Genomic DNA, 21,912 nt, shown 5'->3' on the forward strand with positions numbered 1-21,912 from the left:
GAAATTCATAGATTCCAAGATTTCATAGATCCAGAAATTCACAGATCCCAAGGCAAGGTGGTGATAATCCAAGCTGACCTCCTGCATAACACAGCCTAAAGCTGAATGAATTCCTGTTTGAACGCATGCAGATCTCGTTCAACCCCGAATGACATTTTTCCCCCAACTTTTTGATTCAACAAAAATGTCACAACATTTCACTTTCAAAGCCCTAAACAAAGTTCCTGCCCCTCCCCCGATTTTCTGGCTTGCCACCAACCTGAAAAATCAATTGCCCAGCTCTAGTGTAAATGACAATACAAGGTGTCGAAGACCCATAGATTTTAAGGCCAGAAGGGAAAATGAAGTCATCTACTCTAACCCGGGCCAAATAATTCCTCCCAGTGGTTATCAGAGGGAATTTTTGTCTGGTCCCTGGATCCAAATCTCACTGGTGACCCAAACAGGATGTGGGGTGACTACAAAACGCAAGAAGACCCCATGTGATATTATGCTTAAAGCTTGGGCAGCTTTAGTCTGCAGTGGGAAACGCGAGGGGGAAATGAAAATGAGGAAGAAAGTATTGGCTAATGTATCACGCTCTTCTCTTCTGTGATAAAAGCGAAGGAGGGCGGGGGATGGGAAATTCCAGCTTCTGTGGATCCACCAGTCTGAGCTAGCTTCAGCGACAGGATGCGAAGTAACACCAGCTGGGAATTTGGTGTGTTTGTCTCTAACGGAGCAATATTGATTCACACCTGCAGGGATCTGGCCCCATTGATTGCAATGAAGCGATGGCTGAGTCACACCTGCTGGGGGTCTGGCCGCACTGACTCCAGCAAAGCGACACACATTTACACCAGGTGGGGCTCTCACCTGGGAGCTTGACGTCTGTTCTTTCTCGTCTCATCAGCCCCTTCCAATCTTAAACGAAAGACCGTTCAGGCAGAGAGCATGCAGGCTTGCATTGGACTTCACCACAGTGTCTCAGGTTACTAAGCAGTGTGGCAGCAACCGGTGGAACTCACTGCTGCAGGAACACAATTCCACCTAATGATGACGGTAAGTGCGGGTTTGAGAGGAGAAACGGCAGCACGTGTGTGCAATCATACAGCAGGATCAGAAACTTAGGCTGGCATATAATTCCTCTGAGCCATCTGGTATGGGCATCTCTTGGAGGACGTATATCGTCGACAGTGTCTTGACGGTTGCAGCAGCATCTGGGGGTGAACCTGTCCCCGAGGTGTCCTTGTTTCTCATGGACAGAACATACTGGGGAAGGGAATCACAGTGTGAAGTTGACTCTGATCATTCAGCGGGCGACAGGGAGTGTTTCCAAGTAGGAGCCCAGTTGGTGGGTGTGGTAGGGGGCGTTAAGGGGCAGAGGCCATGTTAAGCTACCTTTCCACTCATAGATATGAGGACGGACACACACAGAGAGAATCCAGTGCAATTCACGAGGGCAAATGGGGTGTGAGACGTTCCCTCCAGCAGGGGGCAGTGTTATTTCTCTCACTCACACACACACACACACACAGTTCAAGGCATGTATAACATATTTCCTCCAGCAGGGGGCAGCATTCACACACACACACACACACACGAAAGGGGGGAGAACCCGCTCACCTCGCCCACGATCAGCACCAGGAGGCAGAGAACCAGGCCCGCTAGGCACAGCCGGACAGCATTGGGCACCACAGCTCCCCCTCCATCCAGCGTGGCCCATACCGGGGCGAGGGGCGGCGCTGTGCCCCCTGCAGAGAGGAAACCAAATTCAGAGCCCTGCTCAACAGTACAGCCCTAGGGCTCACCGACGCCCGCCCCCCTCCGCACACACCCGCCTGCCTGTCTCGGGATTGGGGGCGGGGAGGTCAAGCATGGATCACCCTGGGCCCTCAATGTCATGACGCCGCACAGGAGAGCTGGGATCTAAGCCGAGAAGCCTGGACCAGGAACCTCCACTGACCCACACGATCAGGACTGTTCTGCAGTGCGGAAGGGGGTCAGGCCCCGAGACAGAAGGTCTGCGCAGCGCGGGGCGGCCGCGTGAGCACGGCTGGGAGCCCCATGGCCAACCACTATAAGGCCAGATTGAGCAGGCAACTCCCAGGCCGCAAGCCCCAGGGCCCACAGATCCGGGTTCACAGTGCAGGGTAGACGTAACATAAGAGGGGCTGGAGCGGAGACCCGGGACACAAGGCCCCAGGGGGCGAAGCTGGGAACCGGAGGCCTGGGGAAAGAATCATAGAATCATAGAACATCAGGGTTGGAAGGGACCTCAGGAGGTTCTAGTCCAACCCCCTGCTCAAAGCAGGACCAATCCCCAATTAAATCATCCCAGCCAGGGCTTTGTCAAGCCGGGTCTTAAAAACCTCTAAGGAAGGAGATTCCACCACCTCCCTAGGTAACCCATTCAGTGCTTCACCACCCTTCTGGTGAAAAAGTTTTTCCTATTATCCAACCTAGACCTCCCCCGCTGCAACTTGAGACCATTACTCCTTGTTCTGTCATCTGCCACCACGGAGAACAGTCTAGATCCCTCCTCTTTGGAACCCCCTTTCAGGTAGTTAAAAGCAGCTATCAAATCCCCCCTCATTCTTCTCTTCTGCAGACTAAACAATCCCAGTTCCCTCAGCCTCTCCACATAAGTCATGTGCCCCAGTCCCCTAATCATTTTTGTTGCCCTCCTCTGGACTCTTTCCAGTTTTTCCACGTCCTTCTTGTAGTGTGGAGCCCAAAACTGGACACAGTACTCCAGATGAGGCCTCACCAATGTCGAATAGAGGGGAACGATCACGTCCCTCGATCTGCTGGCAATGCTCCTACTTATACATCCCAAAATGCCATTGGCCTTTTTGGCAACAAGGGCACACTGTTGACTCATATCCAGCTTCTCGTCCACTGTAACCCCTCGGTCCTTTTCTGCAGAACTGCTGCCGAGCCATTCGGTCCCTAGTCTGTAGCGGTGCCTGGGATTCTTCCGTCCTAAGTGCAGGACTCTGCCCTTGTTGAACCTCATCAGGTTTCTTTTGGCCCAATCCTCTAATTTGTCTAAGGGTATGTCTACAATATGAAATTAGGTCGATTTTATAGAAGTCGATTTTTAGAATTCAATTTTATACAGTCGATTGCGTATGTCCACACTAAGCGCATTAAGTCAGTGGAGTGCGTCCTCACTAAGCCCTTTAGATCGACAGAACGGGGTTGGTGTGTGGACGCAGTCATTTTCAAATCGACCTAATGCAGCTAAATTCGACCTAACCCCGTAGTGTAGACCAGGGCTAGGTCCCTCTGTATCCTATCCCTACCCTCCAGCATATCTACCTCTCCTCCCAGTTTAGTTTCATCCGCAAATTTGCTGAGAGTGCAATCCACACCATCCTCCAGGTCATTTATGAAGATATTGAACAAAACCGGCCCCAGGACCGACCCTTGGGGCACTCCACTTGATACCGGCTGCCAACTAGACATGGAGCCATTGATCACTACCCGTTGAGCCCGACAATCTAGCCAGCTTTCTGTCCACCTTATAGTCCATTCATCCAGCCCATACTTCTTTAACGTGCTGGCAAGAATACTGTGGGATGCGACACAGAGCCAGGAACAGAGCCGAAATCCCGAGTCCCAGCTCGGTGCTGTAACACCAAGACCTGCCCCCTCCGCCCCGCCCCCCCCCCCGTGCCCCTCTGTTCTCCTTCCTCACCCTGCAGTTCGGTGCTGCTGGCAGGTGCTGGCGAGGTGGGAGGCAGGATGGTGGTGGGGTCTGTAGGGAGACTGGGGTCTGTAGGGATACTGGGGTCTGTAGGGAGACAAGCCAGAGCAGGGTGGGTGAGGGGGGTTGGCTGGAGGGAGGGATCCCCTGCCGGGCTCTGAGTTCAACTCTGCACTGGCTGGGCCTCCCCAGGGAGCGGACTAGAGGCCGTGACGGGGGTGGGGGGCAGCACCGTGGGACAGGGGCTGCCTGCTGGCCGGGGTAGGAGAGTAGGGCGGGATGGCAGCTTTGCAATGGGATCCGTGGGGACAGCTGGGATGCCAGATCCCTGGTGGGGTGAGATCCCCATGCGGGGAAGGATCAGAGAAACAGGATCCCTGGTAGGGGGTGGGATCCCCATGCGGGGAGCGGGGATGCTGGATCCCTGGTGGGGGGATGTGTGGGGGGCAGGATCCCCATATTACGTGGGGGAACAAGGTTACAGGAGCCCATGGGGGATGGGGGAGGGGAGGGAATGGGGGAGGGGTTGGGACGCGGGATCCCATGGAGGACGGGGGAGGGGAGGGGAGGGAACGAGGGAGGGGTTGGGACGCGGGATCCCATGGAGGACGGGGGAGGGGAGGGAACGGGGGAGGGGGTGGGACGCGGGATCCCAGGGAAGACGGGGGAGGGGAGGGAGTGGGGCAGGGGGTGGGAACGCGGGATCCCATGGAGGACGGGGGAGGGGAGGGGAGGGGACGGGGGAGGGGTTGGGACGCGGGATCCCATGGAGGACGGGGGAGGGGAGGGAATGGGGCGGGGGGGAACGCAGGGGCTGGGGAGGGGGCTGAGCTGCAGGGGCTGGGGAGGGGCTGGCCGGCGGGATCCCGCCCCGGCTGTCCCCGCCCGCCCCCGCCCCCCCAGACCGGTTACCTGGGGCGGGGGCCAGGGTCAGGTTGACCTCGGCCGCGGCCTGCACGTCCAGGCCCAGCAGGCTGACGCGGTAGGGGCCGGCGTCCTCGGGCCGGGCGTCCCGCAGCAGCAGCGAGGCCTCGCGGGGGCCCAGGCCGGCCCGGCCCTCGTAGCCCCGGCCGCGCTCCAGGGCCAGGCGGCAGGACTGGCGCCAGGGGGCCGCCCCGCCGCAGCCCCGGGCCGCCAGCAGCAGCACCAGGCGGCCCGTGGGCTGGAAGCGCCAGCGCACCTGGAAGGACGGGGGCGGCGGGGCCGGGAGCCGCAGGGCGGCGGGGAGCAGGGCCGTGCCCCCGGGGAGCGCGGCCACGGGGCCAGCCGGCACCGCCAGCCAGAGCGGGGAGCAGCCGCCTGCCGGGAGAGGCAGCGGGAGTGCCGGGGGGGGGCGCTGGGCGGGCCCCCCACGTCCCCTCTATGCTGCTCCCCACGGCCCCGCCGCCCGGCCCCCCGCTGCCCCACCCGCACCCCCACCCCCGGCCCCCCCACGTCCCCCACACCCAGCCTCTCACGTCCCCCACCCCCAGCCTCCCGCTGCCCCCCCCGCACCCCCACCCCCGGCCCCCCACTGCCCCACCCGCACCGTCACCCCCGGCCCCCCCACGTCCCCCACACCCAGCCCCCCGCTGCCCCACACCCAGCCTCCCACAGCCCCGTCACCCAGGCCCCCACTGCCTCACCCGCACCCCCACCCCTGGCTCCCCCCCGTCCCCCACACCCAGCCTCCCACGGCCCCGTCGCCCAGCCCCCCGCTGCCCCACCCACACCCCCACCCCCGGCCCCCCACTGCCCCACCCGCACCGTCACCCCCGGCCCCCCACGTCCCCCACACCCAGCCTCCCACGGCCCCGCCGCCCGGCCCCCCGCTGCTTCCCACGGCCCCGTCGCCCGGCTCCCCCACATCACCCACCCCCAGCCCCCCGCTGCCCCACCCGCACCCCCACCCCCGGCTCCCCCACGTCCCCCACACCCAGCCTCCCACGGCCCCGCCGCCCGGCCCCCCGCTGCCCCACCCGCACCCCCACCCCCGGCTCCCCCACGTCACCCACCCCCAGCCCCCCGCTGCCCCACCCGCACCCCCACCCCCGGCTCCCCCACGTCCCCCACACCCAGCCCCCCGCTGACCCCCCCGCACCCTCACCCCCGGCTCCCCCACATCCCCCACACCCAGCCTCCCATGTCCCCCACACCCAGCCCCCCGCTGCCCCACCCGCACCCCCACCCCCGGCTCCCCCACATCCCCCACACCCAGCCTCCCATGTCCCCCACACCCAGCCCCCCGCTGCCCCACCCACACCCCCACCCCCGGCCCCCCGCTGCCCCACCTGCACCCCCAACCCCAGCTCCCCCACGTCCCCCACACCCAGCCCCCCGCTGCCCCCCCCGCACCCTCACCCCCGGTTCCCCCACGTCCCCCGCACCCAGCCTCCCATGGCCCCGTCACCCAGCCCCCCGCTGCCCCACCCGCACCCCCACCCCCGGCTCCCCCACATCACCCACCCCCAGCCCCCCGCTGCCCCACCCGCACCCTCACCCCCGGCTCCCCCACGTCCCCCACACCCAGCCCCCCGCTGCCCCACCCACACCCTCACACTGGGCCCTCACATCCCCCACACCCAGCCTCCCACGGCTCCGTCGCCCAGCCCCTTACTGCCCCACCCACACCCTCACACTGGGCCCCCCGCAGCCCCACCACACAGCCCTGCCACCCGGTCCCCCACATCCCCACCTGCACCCTCACACTCTTCCCCCCATGTTCCCCCCCATCCAGCCCCTCACTGCCTCACCCACACCCTCACACTGGGCCCCCCACAGCTGCCACAGCACCACCACAGCCCCCCCCACACTGTGCACCCTGCCCCCCCACCTCCCCACCGCACACCGCCCCCCCAACATGCCCAACTGTACCCTGGTACTGTGCCCCCCTTCTTTCTTGAAGTAACCAAAATAGTTTTCGCTTTCACACTCGTCCCCTTTTTCCTTCCCATCATTCCCCACAGCCATCTCTCTCCCTCCCCTGTAGAAGCAGCATCCCGCCCCCGAAAACCCCCTTTTGCTCACCCACAAAGACCCAGAGCAGGAACACCCCGACCATCTCGCCTGGGGCCAGCTCCCTGCACCACCGTGACCCAACACCACCACTAGCCTTCCCCACCTCCTCGCCGGTCCACAAAACCTGCCTTGACTCTCACATCCTCCCACGCACGAGAAGATGCCTGGAGCCAGGGCCGGCTGGATGGAGCCAGGGTTTCCGCTGGGTGTCTCTTCTCCCCCCCATGTTCTCCCGTCTCGTGCTCCTTTCAAATGTGGAAATGAATTATGCCCCCACCCCGGGCTGGACAGCGGCACTGGCTGGGCTCCGGGGGGAGCGCCTGGGTTCAACAGGCAACAATGACCTGAAAGCACAAGGTCGCTCACCCGATGAGGCTGGTTCTGCTTCCAGTATGATTGGGCAGTTATTGGTGGCAGCGGTGGGGAACTGCTTGCCTGAGCCAACTTCAGCTGCAGCCACTAGGGGGCAGCAGGGTAGCACACCCCCCCCCAGGGGGTCTGATATTCCACCCAGTAGATGGTGTGAAATTTAGAACTGGTGCCCTCTAAAGGGGAAAAACCCTGTATCACGTTCTCTGCTTCTCTGGGCAAGCCAGTTCCCCCCGCTGCCCTGGGGCTGGGTCAGAACGGGCGACCCCTAGAGGGGAGAGACCCCATGTCCCAATCCCCGGGCAGCTCAGTCCGGATATTCCCTGGCGTTGCCCCTGCCACTGCTGCATCCCAGATGGGTCTGTCTGGCCTCGTCCCAGATGCAGTATTGGACGATGCAGCAGCTCAGGCAACGGCCACTAGGGGGCGAGATCCAGCAGTTGGAACCTGCTGTCACATCTGTTCTGCGCAGAGCATAGAACCCGATGTGCCCAGCCATTATGACGCCCCCCCGCAATAGAACCAGCACCCCCAGTACACACACACCGAGCCAGGCTGGGAGCACCCTGGGTGGTCGGGATGTGGGGGTGTGGGACACAGCTGGAGGGGAGTTCTAGGGGGCGCTGGGTGCGGCAGAGTGGGGGTTATGGGGCCATGCTTCTCATTCTGGGGGGGCTTTACCCAGGTGGGGTCATGGAGGTGCGGGCTCTGCCCTACGTTGGGAAGGTGGCAGGTAAGGAGGTGGGTATACAGGGAGGTATTAGGATGTCTAGGCAGTATACTGGGGGGTACAGGTGTATTGGGGTGTGCTGGGAATAGCCAGGGGGAATCAGGGGATGTATTGGGGTATACCGGAGTGCTATGGGGTCTACAGGGAATGTATTCAAATATAAAGGAGGATGGGATATGGGGCCTTTCCCCTGTAGAGGGCGCTGGCTGGCTCAAGGGGGATTGGAATGGGACACTGGGCCTTTCCCCTCTGTGGGGCACCATCTGTGATCCGGGCCCACAGTTGGGGGTTGGCTGGCTCAGAGAGGCAGGGAATGGGACACGGGGCCTTTCCTCTCTAGGGGGCACTGGCTGTGATCTGACCCCATGGTGGGGGACTGGCTGGCTCAAGGAGGCTGGGAATGGGAGACGGGACCTTTCCCCTCTAGGGGGCACTGGTTCTGATCCAGCCCCAGGGTGGGGCAATGGCTGGCTCAGGGAGTGGGGAATGAGCTATGGGGCCTTTCCCTGCTAATCAGTTCTAATCTCATATCATCAGCTGGGTAAAACCGTCCCCCGTCCCCGCTGGTGCATATAGGACCCTATCGCCCCCTAGTGGCTGCAGCTAATCAATGGCACACACCGTCCCCCTGGAGTCCCGCTATGAGTTACTCACCCTGAGTCTTTCCCCAGCTCCCAGCGCCTGCCCCCTCCTGCATCGCTTTGTCGCCCGGGGCTCGACGGCCGTCATCCCGCTCCGGCTGCCCCGGGGGACCATTGCCCTGTGCAAAGTGAATGCCCACAGGCCCCGCTGCGACTGGGTAATGGTGCTGATCCGGGGCCGCCTATACTACTTCCTGCGGGCCTTCAAGGGCCACCTCATCCTCCACACGTCGGGCCTCGTGGTGCAGGAGATGAAGGGAGACATGGAGGGGGAGTACTGGGTCCTCTCGGGGAAGAACAGAACCTGCCTGGCCCGCATCCTATTGACGGCTGTGGGTGAGTCTCTTTCTGGGGGGCGCTGGTTCTGGTCCAGGCTGGGAGGCGGAGGGGGGACTGGCTGGTTCAGGAAGTGGGCCATGGGGCGTTTCCCCTCTAGGGGGCGCCGGCTCTAATCCGGCCCCAGATCAAGTCATGACACGAAGAGGTGTGATATCAGTTGGTGGGTCTGAGCGCCCTGGTACCCAAACAACAGCTATTCCCAGGCTGGCAGCCCCAGGAGTGAGGCTGAGGACAGGCAAACGAGTGGGGCACCGGGACATAGAGCCTTGGGCAATGGCTGTGGATAACTGGGTTCAAGGCTGTGCGCTGCCACGTGGCCTAGCAAAAGTCCCCTCCTTGAGCCTCAGATCCCCCTTCCATCCTTTGTCTGTTTAGACTTTGTAGCAGGGACTGTCTCTCTGTGTGTGTCTGTGCAGCGCCCGGCACAATAGGGCCCTGATCTCAGCTGGGGCAGGGACTGTCTCTCCCTGGGTGTCTGGGCAGTGTCTGGTGCAAAGGTGCCCTGATGTCAGACTTCTAGGTACTATAATAATTGTGGCTCAAAGAAACCAAACCATTCCTGTAAACTGGGGGATTTTTGGTAGGAGGGGCAGGGGCAGAAGGAAATCTGCCCATCCACTGACCCTACTATGGGTAAACACAGACCTGAATCTCAGCTGTAATGGTTCTTCAGGGTGCTCGTAATAGCAATACCCCAAGTGGCCATTAGAGGGTGACAAACACCCACAGAGCTAGAACCAGGTGAGCCGACTTCTCCCTTAACCCGCTGCTCTTGCAATTCCAGGGCCGCTGTTTTTCTACCGGTTTCTCCTCGTCATCCCTGGCCTGCTGTTCATGGCTGTGCTGGTGCTGATCTGGGACTGGCTTATAAAGGTCCGTGCTCACCCATTCACCACTGAGGGGCAAAGACATGGGCCGGTGATCGCTGATTCATAGCTGGCCGTAACCCCAGCAAGACGTCCACGTGAAACACACCAGCACAGCCTGATAATCTAGAGCCGCACCCACCACCCATCCAGCCAGAGCCCTCTCCTATGACACCGAATGGGCACACTACTTCTTCCACCCCATGTTCAATCGCTTGTAAATATCTCAACTTGTACATTTCTAGGATAGTTGATTTTTAAAATACTGAATCAGTAACCAATTGGTTTGGTTGTTTCTTGGTCCAGTTTTTTTTTAAATAAAGTCTTTGTTTTTAAATTTAAAAAACCTGGAAAAAATAAAAAGGTTGTAAAAAGTTTGTACCGGTGGAACTCCATGCCACAAGATTAGCTCGAAAGATAGATTTGGAGAAATTGGATGGCTGGATGAAATGGGATGTATCTGGATTAGAGGGAGGGATGTATGATCATGGATGGATGGCAGCATATGGATTGGAGGGATGGATAGGGAGGTATATCTGAGGATTGATGGATGGATGGATGGATATGTATGGGGAGAAAGGTGTGGGGGGATGTCTGTATGTTCATATGGGTGGAGGGAGGGAGAGGTATGTATGGGGATGGATGGATTGATATATGTGGGGTAGGGATGGATGTATATGGATGGGTGGGTAGATGGATGGATGGACGGACAGGGGAGGTGTATAGGCTGTTAGATGCATGGAAGGATGGGGTGGCTGGAGGGAGAGGTATGAATGGGGATGGATGGATGGATATCTGTGGGGATGGATGTCTATGGATTGGGAGGGAATGTATGCAGATGGACCGAGCAATGGGGGTGTGACGGGATCCCTGGGGTGCAGCCTGGGACTGTGGGACCGCGGTGCCCCCTGAACTGTCTCCAGCCTGGGCAGTCTCTCACAATGCCCTGCTAGTGACCAGCCGCAAACCCCTCCAGGTGCTGTGATCACTCAGCACAACCACATGTGGAGACCCAACACCCAGCTACATTGCGTGAATGCTCCCAGAGCCACTCATGAATCACACAGAGAGAGGCACCAGCCAAATTCCCCCCTCGCCCCCACAAGCTCCCAGCACTGTACCCCAGGAATATACCGTCTTGCACTGCTCAAGATGGGAAATGCAAATTTATTAATTGGTTCACCACTTCGTCAATGGAAAGTGGATATACACCAGCCTTTATAAAACCTGAGCAGATTTACCACAAACCTCAGGTAAACTCACTGATAAAGATAAACAGTAAAACAAATGTATTGACTACAAAAGATAGATTTTAAGTGATATTAAGTGCTAGGCAACAAGTCAGAGGTAGTTACCAAAAGAAAAGAAGATATAAGCATGCAGTCTAAACCAGTGGTTCTCAAACTTTTTTTTCGCAAACCACTTGAAAATTGCTGAGGGTCTCGGCGGACCACTTAATGATCTTTCCCAGTGTTGTTTGTACCTTTAGCTAACTATTGTAAAAAAAAAAAACCTTAATAATAAACATTTTTTGTCCTACATATAAAAGCACACAACTCATATTTTAATGTCAGTAGTCTTACCTGTCTAATACGATGGATGTGCCCTCTGTTCCCTGCTGCAGCAGCCCCCGAGCTGGGGCTGGGAAGGGCTGGGGGGGGGATCTCTCCCCGTCAGTCACAGCCCAGGAGCTGGGGAAAGTGGCCTCTTTTTCTGGCCACCGCAGCCCTGCACGTCCCAAATTCCCCCCACCCCTTCTTCTCACCCCACTTCCCCCCCACCTCCCACTTACCCCCTATTCCCCCCAAGGCCACCACCTCCCCTTACATGTGCATCTTCTCCAGGGTCCAGGCACCTAATCAGTGGAGCCACCATGAATGCGCGACTCCCCTAATTAGGTGGGTGGCCCTTCACTCTCTCGCGTGTGACCGCTCAGGTACACACCTTAGAGGGAACTATCCGCAGACCACCTGAATGGAGCTCGCGGACCACTGGTGGTCCGTGGACCACAGTTTGAGAACCTCTGGTCTAAACTCTCAACCCTATTAGACTGGGCAACATCTAGATTAAGCACTTTTTCTCACCGCCCTGGATATTGCAGTCCCTAGTCTACAAGATTTCACCCTTGAAATCTGGGCCAGTCCCCTCAGTTGGAGTCTTCAGAGCGTCCTGGTTGCTTGCAGCATAGATGGGGGCAGGAACAAAGGCCAAGCCTGGGCCCCTCATGTTCTGCTTTATACCCTCAGTCCATGTGCTTGGAGAACACAAGTCCAGGCATGTCTGGGCGGCATTGCTGAGTCTCCAGGCAAGGTTGAGCAATTCCCCTGGTGTGGCCTCAGGCGGGTGAGTCATTGCATTGTAGCTCCCTTGCTGGACAATGGCTGTTGATGGGTTGTTTGACACCCCGCCTGGGGCATTGGTTACTTTCCGTGCTGTTGCCTCTGGGAAGCTAATATCTGGCTAATTCCCCAGTTTACAGCATGTTTTAGTGACAACCATACAACACAATTCTCATAGCTTCATATGCATGAATGATACACATCTCTGGAGGGAGAAATGACTTTCAGCAGATCCTGACCTTTCCCCTGATACCTTACAAGGCCTGCTTTATATGTGAGATCACAATTATATATAAATGAGGAAGGAGGGGGTTACAAGATGCTCCCCGAAGGTACCATATGTCACGGGGGCGTGTTTGGAGGTGGCTAGATAAGATTAAAAAGTAAAAGAAACATCTCTAGGCAGAAGCCAGACTTTAAAAAAATATTTTCCTTAGTTTCTGCCTCGTGCTTGGATTTGCCCGTATCAGCAGAGAGGCATGAAGAGCTGGTGGGACCTGGCCCGTGGGTGGGAAAGTCACAGAGCGAGATTCTCCAGTTCTGTCTCCGACAGCATCGCGGCTGGCCTGGCAGCACGCCATGCCTGACTTCTCAAGGGTAGCTGACCTTTTGTTTGTCTACTTCTGAGGCTACAGCCTGTGAGCCATTTTAAGCCGGCCCACGTGCTCCCACTAGGGAGCGGGATCTGGGGCTTGCCGTGCTCCGGCGGTCCAGCCGGGGAACAGGATCAGGGGCTGCACCACGCAGCTCCTGGAAGCAGCGGCATGGCCCCGCTCTGGCTCCTAAGCGCTCCAATGGCCCCCTCCAGGGCTCCAGTGGAGCTGCAGGGGCGGTGCCTGCAGAAGGGGCAGAATGCAGAGCCGCCTGGCCGCGCCTCCGCATAGGAGCTGGAGAAGGACATGCCGCTGCTTCCGGGAGCCGCTTGAGGTAAGTGCTGCTGAGAGCCTGCACCCCTGAGCCTCTCCCCACGCCCCAGCCTCCTGCCCCAGCTCTGCTCTCTGAACCCCTCAATCCCAGCCCAGAACACCCTCCTGCACCCCAAACCTCTCATCTCCAGCCCCACCCCAGAGCCCATACCCCCAGCCAGAGCCTGCACCCCTTCCTGCACCCTTACCCCAGCCCTGATCCCCTTCCCTCCCTCCTAACCTGTCAGTCCCAGCCCAGAGCACCCTCCTACACCCCAAACTCCTCACCCAGCCCCACCCCAGAGCTCGCACCCCCAAGCCGGAGCCCTCTCCCTCCCCCCTGCACCCCACTTCTCCACCCCAGTCTGGAGCCCCCTCCCGCACCATGAACCCCTCCTTTCTGGGCCCACCCCAGAGCCCACACCCCCAACCGGAGCCCTCACCCTCTCCTGCAGCCCAATCCCAATTCTGTGAGCATTCATGGCCTGCCATAGAATTTCTATTCCCAGATGTGGCCCTCAGGCCAAAAAGTTTGCCCACCCCTGTATTATACCAACATGACAGCTTCTCTTTATTAAGCTAAAGAGATTTAGCTCCTGAGTCTCTCACTATAGGGCAGGTTTTCCAGATCTCATATCATTATTGTAGCTCTTTCCAGTCTGTCAACCTCCTTGTTCAGGGGTGGACCCTAGAAATGGATCCTAGAAATGTGCAGAGCTGATCCCCTGCTCCTACTCAAAATCCGCCTGCTTCTCCATCCAAGGGTCACATTTACCCTCCTCGCTGCACCATTGCCCGGACTATATCTGGAGTAACATAGGGATGAATCAAACCCCCTTCTGTCTGATTCTTCTTGAATCTAAGGCCCCTTTGCATCTCTCCAGCAGGGCGAAGGGGTCGCAGAGAACTGGAGCTAGCTGAAATTTTTCCGTTGAGAATACTGTATTTGAAAAAAAAAGTATGAATAATATTCCTCAACAAAATGGGTTTTCCCTATCCTTTTCTGGGGTTTTTCTACAAAATCCCCCATTTTTTTTCAGTTTTTCTTCCCCCCCTTTTTCTGCAATAATAAAAAGGGGGTGGGGGAAGTGAGCCTCGGGAGAAGGAGGAGTTGTAACGGGGGGGGGGGGGGGAGAAAAACAGAAAAAAAATGAAATTTTCATAACCACCAATTTTCGATGGAAAAATATCAAAGGACCTGGTAACAAATTTGAAATGTCAGTACTTTTTGTGAACTCGTTTTCCTGCTTTCCAACCAGCTGCAACTTGAACATTTTGTCTCTTACAAACATTCCCACCCTCCTCTTAGTATTTATTATTTGTATTGCAGTAATCCCAGTCACGGAGCAGGGCCATCTGTACAAGCAGAACAAATGCAATGAGACACCCAGAAGGTTTAAGAGAAAGGTGTGTCTCTTTATTTCCTGGGTCCAGGGAACAGCACCTGGTGGCTAAATTAACTAATTCTGTGGAAGTCACTCCCTCTAGTGAAATAATACGTTCCCAGTTGCCTCAGGGTGATATGTATCTCTGCTCGTTGGGAATGGGCTAAAGGTGGGCGGTTTGCAGAAATCCATTCACCCCTAGCTGCACTGACTCCAGGTAGCAGGCGGCTCTGTTGATCCCACTTCTGCCACCAAGCTAACCAGATGAACCAACATGAGGATTTTCAAAGAGTGAATTTCCTAGGGACTCTTGGATAGCGTGTGATTGGTTTTGGGTAGTCAGGGGCATGGCTGAAGGTCATCTTGGTCAGTACACAGCTGAGCAATGAGACTTCACCCCAAACCTCTTCCCAAGGATGGTGGACAGGGCCAAAACAGAATCTTTTATCGGGGTCAGGGTCAGGTATTGAATCAAAATCTTCAGCTGCCAGCCTAATGTCTTAAGTATGTGCCTGTTCCCCGCCCCCCGCTTGACCTTACAGCATTGGGCTGGGACTCAGGAGATCTGGGTTCAATTCCCAGCTCTGCCACCGATGCCCTGTGTGATCTTGGAGAAGTCATTGCATTTCTGTGGGCCTCAGTTTCCCTATCTGTAAAATACAGGATAACATGAGGATTCCTTCATACTCACTGCTTTTTGTGACATTTTATGAACTTCTACTCACTTTCTTACAGCTGGGCTCACAATTAGGATACACGTGTAGGCCCAGTTATTACAACCAACCTCACTCTCCACCCAGAACAGACTCCAGGAGACCTAACTCCAAGCCCCACACTGCTGTGATCCATTAGACCCCCCCTCTTCTCCCAGAGCTGGGTCTAGAACCCAGAGATTTGGTGCCCCATCCCTCACCCTAGCGTACTCGATCCATCCTCCCATTCCAAGCTCTAGGGATAGAACCCAGGAGTCCTTACTTACAGCCCCCTCTGCTCTACCCACTAAGCCCAACTCCCAGAGCCCAGGATGTAACCTAGGTCCCTGACTCCTCTGGCGCTAACCTAGTAGACGTCACTGCCCTCCTAGTCCCAGGGCTCGGTTACAGACGTAACTGTCCTGCTCTGTCCAGCTTGGGGGAGACCTCAGCTGGAGTATGGTGTTGGGGGACCGGAAGCTGAAGGATGGGACCGAAGGAGCAGACCCACAAGATCCTGCGAGACCATGACTGTGTTGGAAGATGGAAAGGTTTCTCCGTGTCCCGGAATGTGGTAACGGGCCTATTTACCCATTTCACCTTGTCTGTCATTATTCGTCTGGCATCAGTGCAGGTCCAGACATGACAATAATTCTGTCTGAGAGACCAGGTGTGGGAGGTCATCTTCTGTTGGTGTCCAATAAAGGATATGGCCTCCCCCACCTCATCTGTCTAATAGCCTGTGCCCAGCACGGCTACACCACCACGGTGTACAATAAGCCTGTGTGGAATTGTGGAAATAAAGGCAACATTTGATGAAGCCTAAAGTGGGTAGACTTGTGACTCTGTTCCCGGGCTCACGCTCCCAACAATGTCCAGTTCTGGCCGTCACCCTCCAGGAAAGAGGTGGGAGAGAGTCCAGAGGGGAGCAACGAAAATGATCACAGGTGGCGAAAACCTGACTGAGGGGGAACGGTTAAAGGGTGACGTCTCGAGGGCCCTTCTAGCCCGACATGTCTATGATTCTATGAAGAATGATTCGAGGTCTGGAAGACGGAGGCACTCAGTCTGTGTGGTTGACCCAAGAGAAGGTTAAGCGGTGGCTTGATCATGGTCTACAGCTCCCTACGGGGGAGAGGCTCTCTGGTCCTACAGGGGGAGAGCACCTCTTCTAGCTGAGGGCTCCTTCATCTAGCGGGCAAAGGCACAATGAGTCCCCAGCGGCTGGAAGGAGAAGCGAGCGGTGGCCACTGGGAGCCCCCCGGGAACCTTCTACTGCTGCAGTGCAAGGGGGGCTCCTCTGTTCACTGACACGAGCAGAGCCCTGTGCCTCAGCAGCTGCAAGGCACAGGGTTCAAAGCCTCCCTCCGCCATGTCCTGCGTGGCGCCCCCTAGTGGCCGCGCCAAAGGCCCCCCTGCCATGGGACACTCCGTTGGGGGGAAGGGTAGAGCCCTGTGCTGGGGCGAGCAAAGTTAAAACTCCGGCTCCCCAGGTGCATGCGGGCTCTTAACGAGTCAGCACTGGTGTTATCTGCGGCTGGGAAAGACGCCAGCAATTGTCCAGCACCTGGGCTAAGGAAATGGGGAGGGGTTTTCCATGGACTTGGGACCGGTTGCCTAACGAGAGGCTGGACTTGAATGAGAGCCAGGTGCAAGGCGACATTAACTGACTGCCCAGGTGCAGGGCCAGACAGAGAGAGAAGAGAACGAAGGGGCGGGCTGTCATCCTGTGGAGGTAGGTTTCCCCCCTGCCCCTCAGTTTGGGGGTTGGAGAGACTCTTAGAGCAAGCAGATGCAATAATTAGGGGGTTCAAGCAGGGGAGGCTGGGAGCCAGGACTCCTGAGTTCTATCCCCAGCTCGGGGAGGGGATTAAAGCAGCAGGGCTGGGAGCCAGGACTTCTGGGTTCTATCCCCAGCTTGGGGAGTGGGGTCTAGGGATTAAAGCAGCGGGGCTGGGAGCCAGGACTCCCTAGTTTCTATTCCTAGCTCAGGGACAGGAGAGGGACCGGGTGGTTGGAGCACAGGACTTGGAGGAGGCTGGAGAGATGGGTCCTAATCTCAGCTCAACCCGAGCCCTCGGTGCCCTGTTATTGTGCCCACCAGTCCAATGCAGCACACAGCCCCTTTGAGGCTCATTTAATCCACCTTTTTAAAGAGCCTGGAGATTTTCAGAAAAATGGAGAAAAAGCTAGGGAAAGGGCCGCTGATCTCCTCACTTCCTGTGCACAGCTCCAAATACTTGACTTAGTGACCATGGAGTTGTAGAAATGTAGGACTAGAGAGATCGTCTAGCCCAGGTCCCCTGCACTGAGGCAGGACTACGCATTACCTAGCCCATCCCTGACGTGCGTTTGTCTAACCTGCTCTTAAAAATCTCCAGATTCCACAACCTCCCTAGGCAATTTATCCAAGGCAGAAAGTTTCTCCTAATGTCCAACCTAAACCGCCCTTTCTGCAATTTGAGCCCATTGCTTCTTGTCCTAGCCTCACAGGTTAAGGAGAACAATTTATCACCTTCCTCTTTACAACAACCTTTACATACTCGAAGACTGTTCTCATGTCCCCCCTCGGTCTTCTCTTCTCCAGACTAAACAAACCCAGTGTTTTCAATCTTCCCTCTTCGGTCATGTTTTCTAGCCCTTTCATCCTTTTTGTCGCTCTTCTCTGGGCTTTCTCCAATTTGTCCACATCTTTCCTGAAAGGTGGCACCCAGAACTGGACACAATCCTCCAGCTGAGGCCTTATCAATGCAGAGTAGAGCGGAAGAATTACTTCTCGTGTCTTGCTTACAACGCTCCTGCTAATACATCCCAGAAGGATGTTCTCTTTTTTTGCAACAGCTTTACACTGTTGGCTCATATTTGGCTTGTGGTCCACTCTGACCCCCAGATCCCTTTCCGCAGTACTCCTTCCTCGGCAGTCATTTCCCGTTTTCCCAAGTGGAGTACTTTGCATTTGTCCTCATTGAATTTCAGACCATTTCTCCAGTTTGTCCAGTTCATTCTGAATTATAATCCCGTCCTCCAAAGCAGTTTCAACCCCTCCCAGCTTGGTATCATCCGCAACCTTTACAAGTGTGCTCTCTGTGCCATTGTCCGTATCATTGATGAAGATATTGAACAGAACCAGAACCAGAATAGATCCTTGCGGGACTCCGCTCAATATGCCCTTCCAGCTTGACTGTGAACCACTGATTATCTATCTATCTATCTATCTACCTATCTATCCCCAGACACCCCCTCTATTTAGCTATCTAGCTATCTATCTCCATACACCCACTCTATCTATCTATCTATCCTACACTTGAGCGGGTCTGGCTATCTCCAGCAGTGGGCAATGTTGCACAAGCAGATATTCCCCAGCAAGGCCAAGACATGGGCCCTTGGCTGAGGTCTCTGGGGCTGGTGGGACCCTAAAGGCGGCATCTGCCTTTGCTTTGCAGGTGGAAGGAAGCCGGCCGAGATGGCTGGGAAAGATTCTGAGCTGGAGAAAGGCCTCCATGCCATCGTGGACACCTTCCACAAATACACCAAGGGCCCGCCTGGAGCAAAGGTGCTGGACCATGCGGCTTTCCAGAAATTGCTCAGCAACGAGCTGAGCCATCAGCTCAAGGTGAGACCCGGGTACTCGCACCCCAAGGCGCCGGCAATTGCCACATTGCTCACTGCTGGCAAAGGGGGCTCTGGCGGTGCCCCTCAATCCCGACTCTCAGCCCCCTGCTGCCCCAGCTCTGCCAGGGCCTCTCAAACCTGACCTGTAGCCCCCTGCTGCTAGCCCAGCCCTGGGCTCCCCCACACCCAGCTCTGCCGGTGCCCCTCAGTCCCGACCTGCAGCCCCTGCTAGCCCAGCCCTGGGCTCCCCCTTTCCTGCCACCAGCTCTGATGATGCCCCTTAATTCTTAATTCACCCCTCCTTTATCACACACACACCCACACACACACACATCCCCATGTAGCAGGTGTGATTCCCTCCAGCCGGGGGCATCCCTCATCTGCCACCCCACCAGTCGCAGCCTTCACTGGCCAGCTGCTTCCCCCTCTGAGGCTTTGCCTTGTCTCCCTGGTGTTTCAGGAAGCCCAGAGCACAGAGGCAGGGAAGGACCTGTTGAAGAAGATGGATACAGACAAAAACCAGCTCATCTCCTTCGAGGAATACTGGGAGCTGGTCACCTTAATCTGCCAAGCCATCGAGCGTTACAATTACAGCAAATAGAGACCGTTGAGTGGAAGCCAGTGGGGAAACCGAGGCAGGCTCCTAACTGAGCAACTCCCCCAAATACTTCACCTACAGAAGTTAAAGCAAACCTGTCCCCCTCCCCCTCCTCTAAACCCAGTTGCCCTAAAACTCACCAGCTCGCTCGGAGACTGGAATATGTCTGCCTACCCCCTCCTCCCGCTGCCGGGATCCCCATTATGGCCTGCACCCCCCACAGCTCCCACCGCCGGGATCCCCACCCTGCCCTGTGCTCCACATCTCCCGCCTCTCCCACTGCCGGGATCCCCACCCCACCCCACCCTGTGCTCCCCACATCTCCCGCCTCTCCCACTGCCAGGATCCCCACCCTGCCCTGTGCCCCCCACATCTCCCGCCTCTCCCACTGCCAGGATCCCCAACCCGCCCTGTGCGCCCCACATCTCCCGCCTCTCCCACTGCCGGGATCCCCACCCCGCCCTGTGCTCCCCACATCTCCCCCCTCTCCCACTGCCGGGATCCCCACCCCGCCCTGTGCTCCCCACATCTCCCACCTCTCCCACCACCGATATCCCCACCCCACCCTGTGCTCCCCACATCTCCCCCCTCTCCCACTGCCGGGATCCCCACTCTGCCCTGTGCTCCCCACATCTCCCCCCTCTCCCAATGCCCAGATCCCCACCCTGCCCTGTGCTCCCTACATCTCCCACCTCTCCCACCACTGATATCCCCACCCCGCCCTGTGCTCCCCACATCTCCCGCCTCTCCCACTGCCCGGATCCCCACCCCGCCCTGTGCTCCCCACATCTCCCGCCTCTCCCACCACTGATATCCCCATCCCACCCTGTGCTCCCCACATCTCCCGCCTCTCCCACCACGGATATCCCCATCCCACCCTGTGCTCCCCACATCTCCCGCCTCTCCCACTGCCGGGATCCCCACCCCGCCCTGTGCTCCCCACATCTCCCGCCTCTCCCACTGCCGGGATCCCCACCCCGCCCTGTGCTCCCCACATCTCCCACCTCTCCCACCACTGATATCCCCACCCCGCCCTGTGCTCCCCACATCTCCCGCCTCTCCCACTGCCGGGATCCCCACCCCGCCCTGTGCTCCCCACATCTCCCACCTCTCCCACCACTGATATCCCCACCCCACCCTGTGCTCCCCACATCTCCCCCCTCTCCCACCACCGATATCCCCACCCCGCCCTGTGCTCCCCACATCTCCCACCTCTCCCACCACCGATATCCCCACCCCACCCTGTGCTCCCCACATCTCCCCCCTCTCCCACTGCCGGGATCCCCACTCTGCCCTGTGCTCCCCACATCTCCCCCCTCTCCCAATGCCCAGATCCCCACCCTGCCCTGTGCTCCCTACATCTCCCACCTCTCCCACCACTGATATCCCCACCCCGCCCTGTGCTCCCCACATCTCCCGCCTCTCCCACTGCCCGGATCCCCACCCCGCCCTGTGCTCCCCACATCTCCCGCCTCTCCCACCACTGATATCCCCATCCCACCCTGTGCTCCCCACATCTCCCGCCTCTCCCACCACGGATATCCCCATCCCACCCTGTGCTCCCCACATCTCCCGCCTCTCCCACTGCCGGGATCCCCACCCCGCCCTGTGCTCCCCACATCTCCCGCCTCTCCCACTGCCGGGATCCCCACCCCACCCTGTGCTCCCCACATCTCCCGCCTCTCCCACTGCCGGGATCCCCACCCCGCCCTGTGCTCCCCACATCTCCCGCCTCTCCCACTGCCCGGATCCCCACCCCGCCCTGTGCTCCCCACATCTCCCTCCTCTCCTGCTCCTGGGATCCCTCCTGGCCTGCACTCCCCACACCATCTGTCTTGCCCACTGTAACTTGGTCATGTTGCTTGAATAAAGAAACCAATTTGTCTCTTTTCCTACCGCAGTCACCCGGGGCTCGGTATTGCGCTGAGTCGGCAGAAGGCAGTGGGCGTGCTGGAGGGAATCAGACCTGCTGTGTGGGGTGAGGGGGGTGCCCCCCACTGGAGGGAATCAGACCTGCTTTCTGTGTGTGTGTGTGTGTGTGGTGCCCCCTACTGGAGGGACTCAGAGTTGGGGTGTGAGTGTGAGCGACAATCTAGCCCAGGGGTGGGCAAACTGTTTGGCCCGAGGGCCACATCTGTGAATAGAAATTGTAATGGGGGGGCATGAATGCTCATGAATTGGGGTTGGAGTGCAGGGGAGGGCTCTGGTTGGGGGTGCGGGCTCCACGGTGGGGCCAGAAATGAGGAGTTCAAGGTGCAGGAGGGGGCTCCGGGCTGGGGTTGGGGAGTGGGGGTGAGGGCTCCGGCTGGGGATGCAGGCTCTGGGGTGGGGCTGGGGATGAGGTGTTTGGGGTGCAGGAGGGTGCTCCAGGCTGGGAGCGAGGGGTTCGGAGGGCAGGAGGGGGATCAGGGCTGGGGCAGGGGGTTGGGGAGAGACTCAAGGGTGCAGGCTCCCAGCGGCACTTACCTCAAGCGGCTCCTGGAAGCAGCAGCCTGTTCCTTCTCCGGCTCCGACACTCAGGCACCCCCCATGCAGCTCCCATTGGCGTGCTGGAGGGGGCCATTGGGGGGGCCACTGGAGCACATAGTAGCAGGAGCAGCGCCATCCTGTGGCTTCTGGGAGTCGTGTGCTGCGGCCCTGACCCTGCACCCCGGCCAGTAGTTTGCCCACCCCTGCTTTATGGGGTTTTTTCCAGCTCAATTGACGCAGATATTACCTAGCATTGGTCCCTGGAGGACCCCACTAGAA

At 58.1% G+C, this 21,912-nt stretch overlaps 1 protein-coding gene and 1 long non-coding RNA gene across 2 annotated transcripts; one reads left to right on the plus strand and one right to left on the minus strand.

The window, feature by feature from the left end:
• Nucleotides 1–1,201: 1,201 nt before the first annotated feature.
• LOC141997950 (uncharacterized) lies at nucleotides 1,202–12,800 on the minus strand. Its single transcript, XR_012641788.1, has 3 exons — nucleotides 11,578–12,800; nucleotides 1,606–1,733; nucleotides 1,202–1,251 (listed from the first exon to the last, which is right to left on the minus strand). It is a non-coding gene; the product is annotated as an uncharacterized LOC141997950 (long non-coding RNA).
• A 3,734-nt stretch (nucleotides 12,801–16,534) lies between these two features.
• Nucleotides 16,535–19,508, plus strand: LOC141997949 (protein S100-B-like). Its single transcript, XM_074970522.1, has 3 exons — nucleotides 16,535–16,689; nucleotides 18,398–18,567; nucleotides 19,027–19,508. The coding sequence occupies exons 1-3, from the start codon at nucleotides 16,593–16,595 to the stop codon at nucleotides 19,165–19,167; spliced, it is 408 nt and encodes a 135-aa protein (XP_074826623.1). The 5' UTR covers nucleotides 16,535–16,592; the 3' UTR covers nucleotides 19,168–19,508.
• The last annotated feature ends 2,404 nt before the right edge of the window (nucleotides 19,509–21,912 follow it).

The sequence above is a fragment of the Natator depressus genome, chromosome 14, assembly GCF_965152275.1.
Source record: "Natator depressus isolate rNatDep1 chromosome 14, rNatDep2.hap1, whole genome shotgun sequence".
In the NCBI taxonomy this organism is placed as follows: domain Eukaryota; kingdom Metazoa; phylum Chordata; order Testudines; family Cheloniidae; genus Natator; species Natator depressus.

Excerpts from the sequence above, each read along its gene's own strand:
- LOC141997949 (XM_074970522.1), top strand. The coding sequence starts at position 16,593 with ATGAGAGCCAGGTGCAAGGCGACATTAACTGACTGCCCAGGTGCAGGG. Across the intron at positions 16,690-18,397 it reads CGGGCTGTCATCCTGTGGAG|GTGGAAGGAAGCCGGCCGAG; the intron begins GTAGGTTTCCCC and ends TTTGCTTTGCAG. Across the intron at positions 18,568-19,026 it reads AGCTGAGCCATCAGCTCAAG|GAAGCCCAGAGCACAGAGGC; the intron begins GTGAGACCCGGG and ends CTGGTGTTTCAG.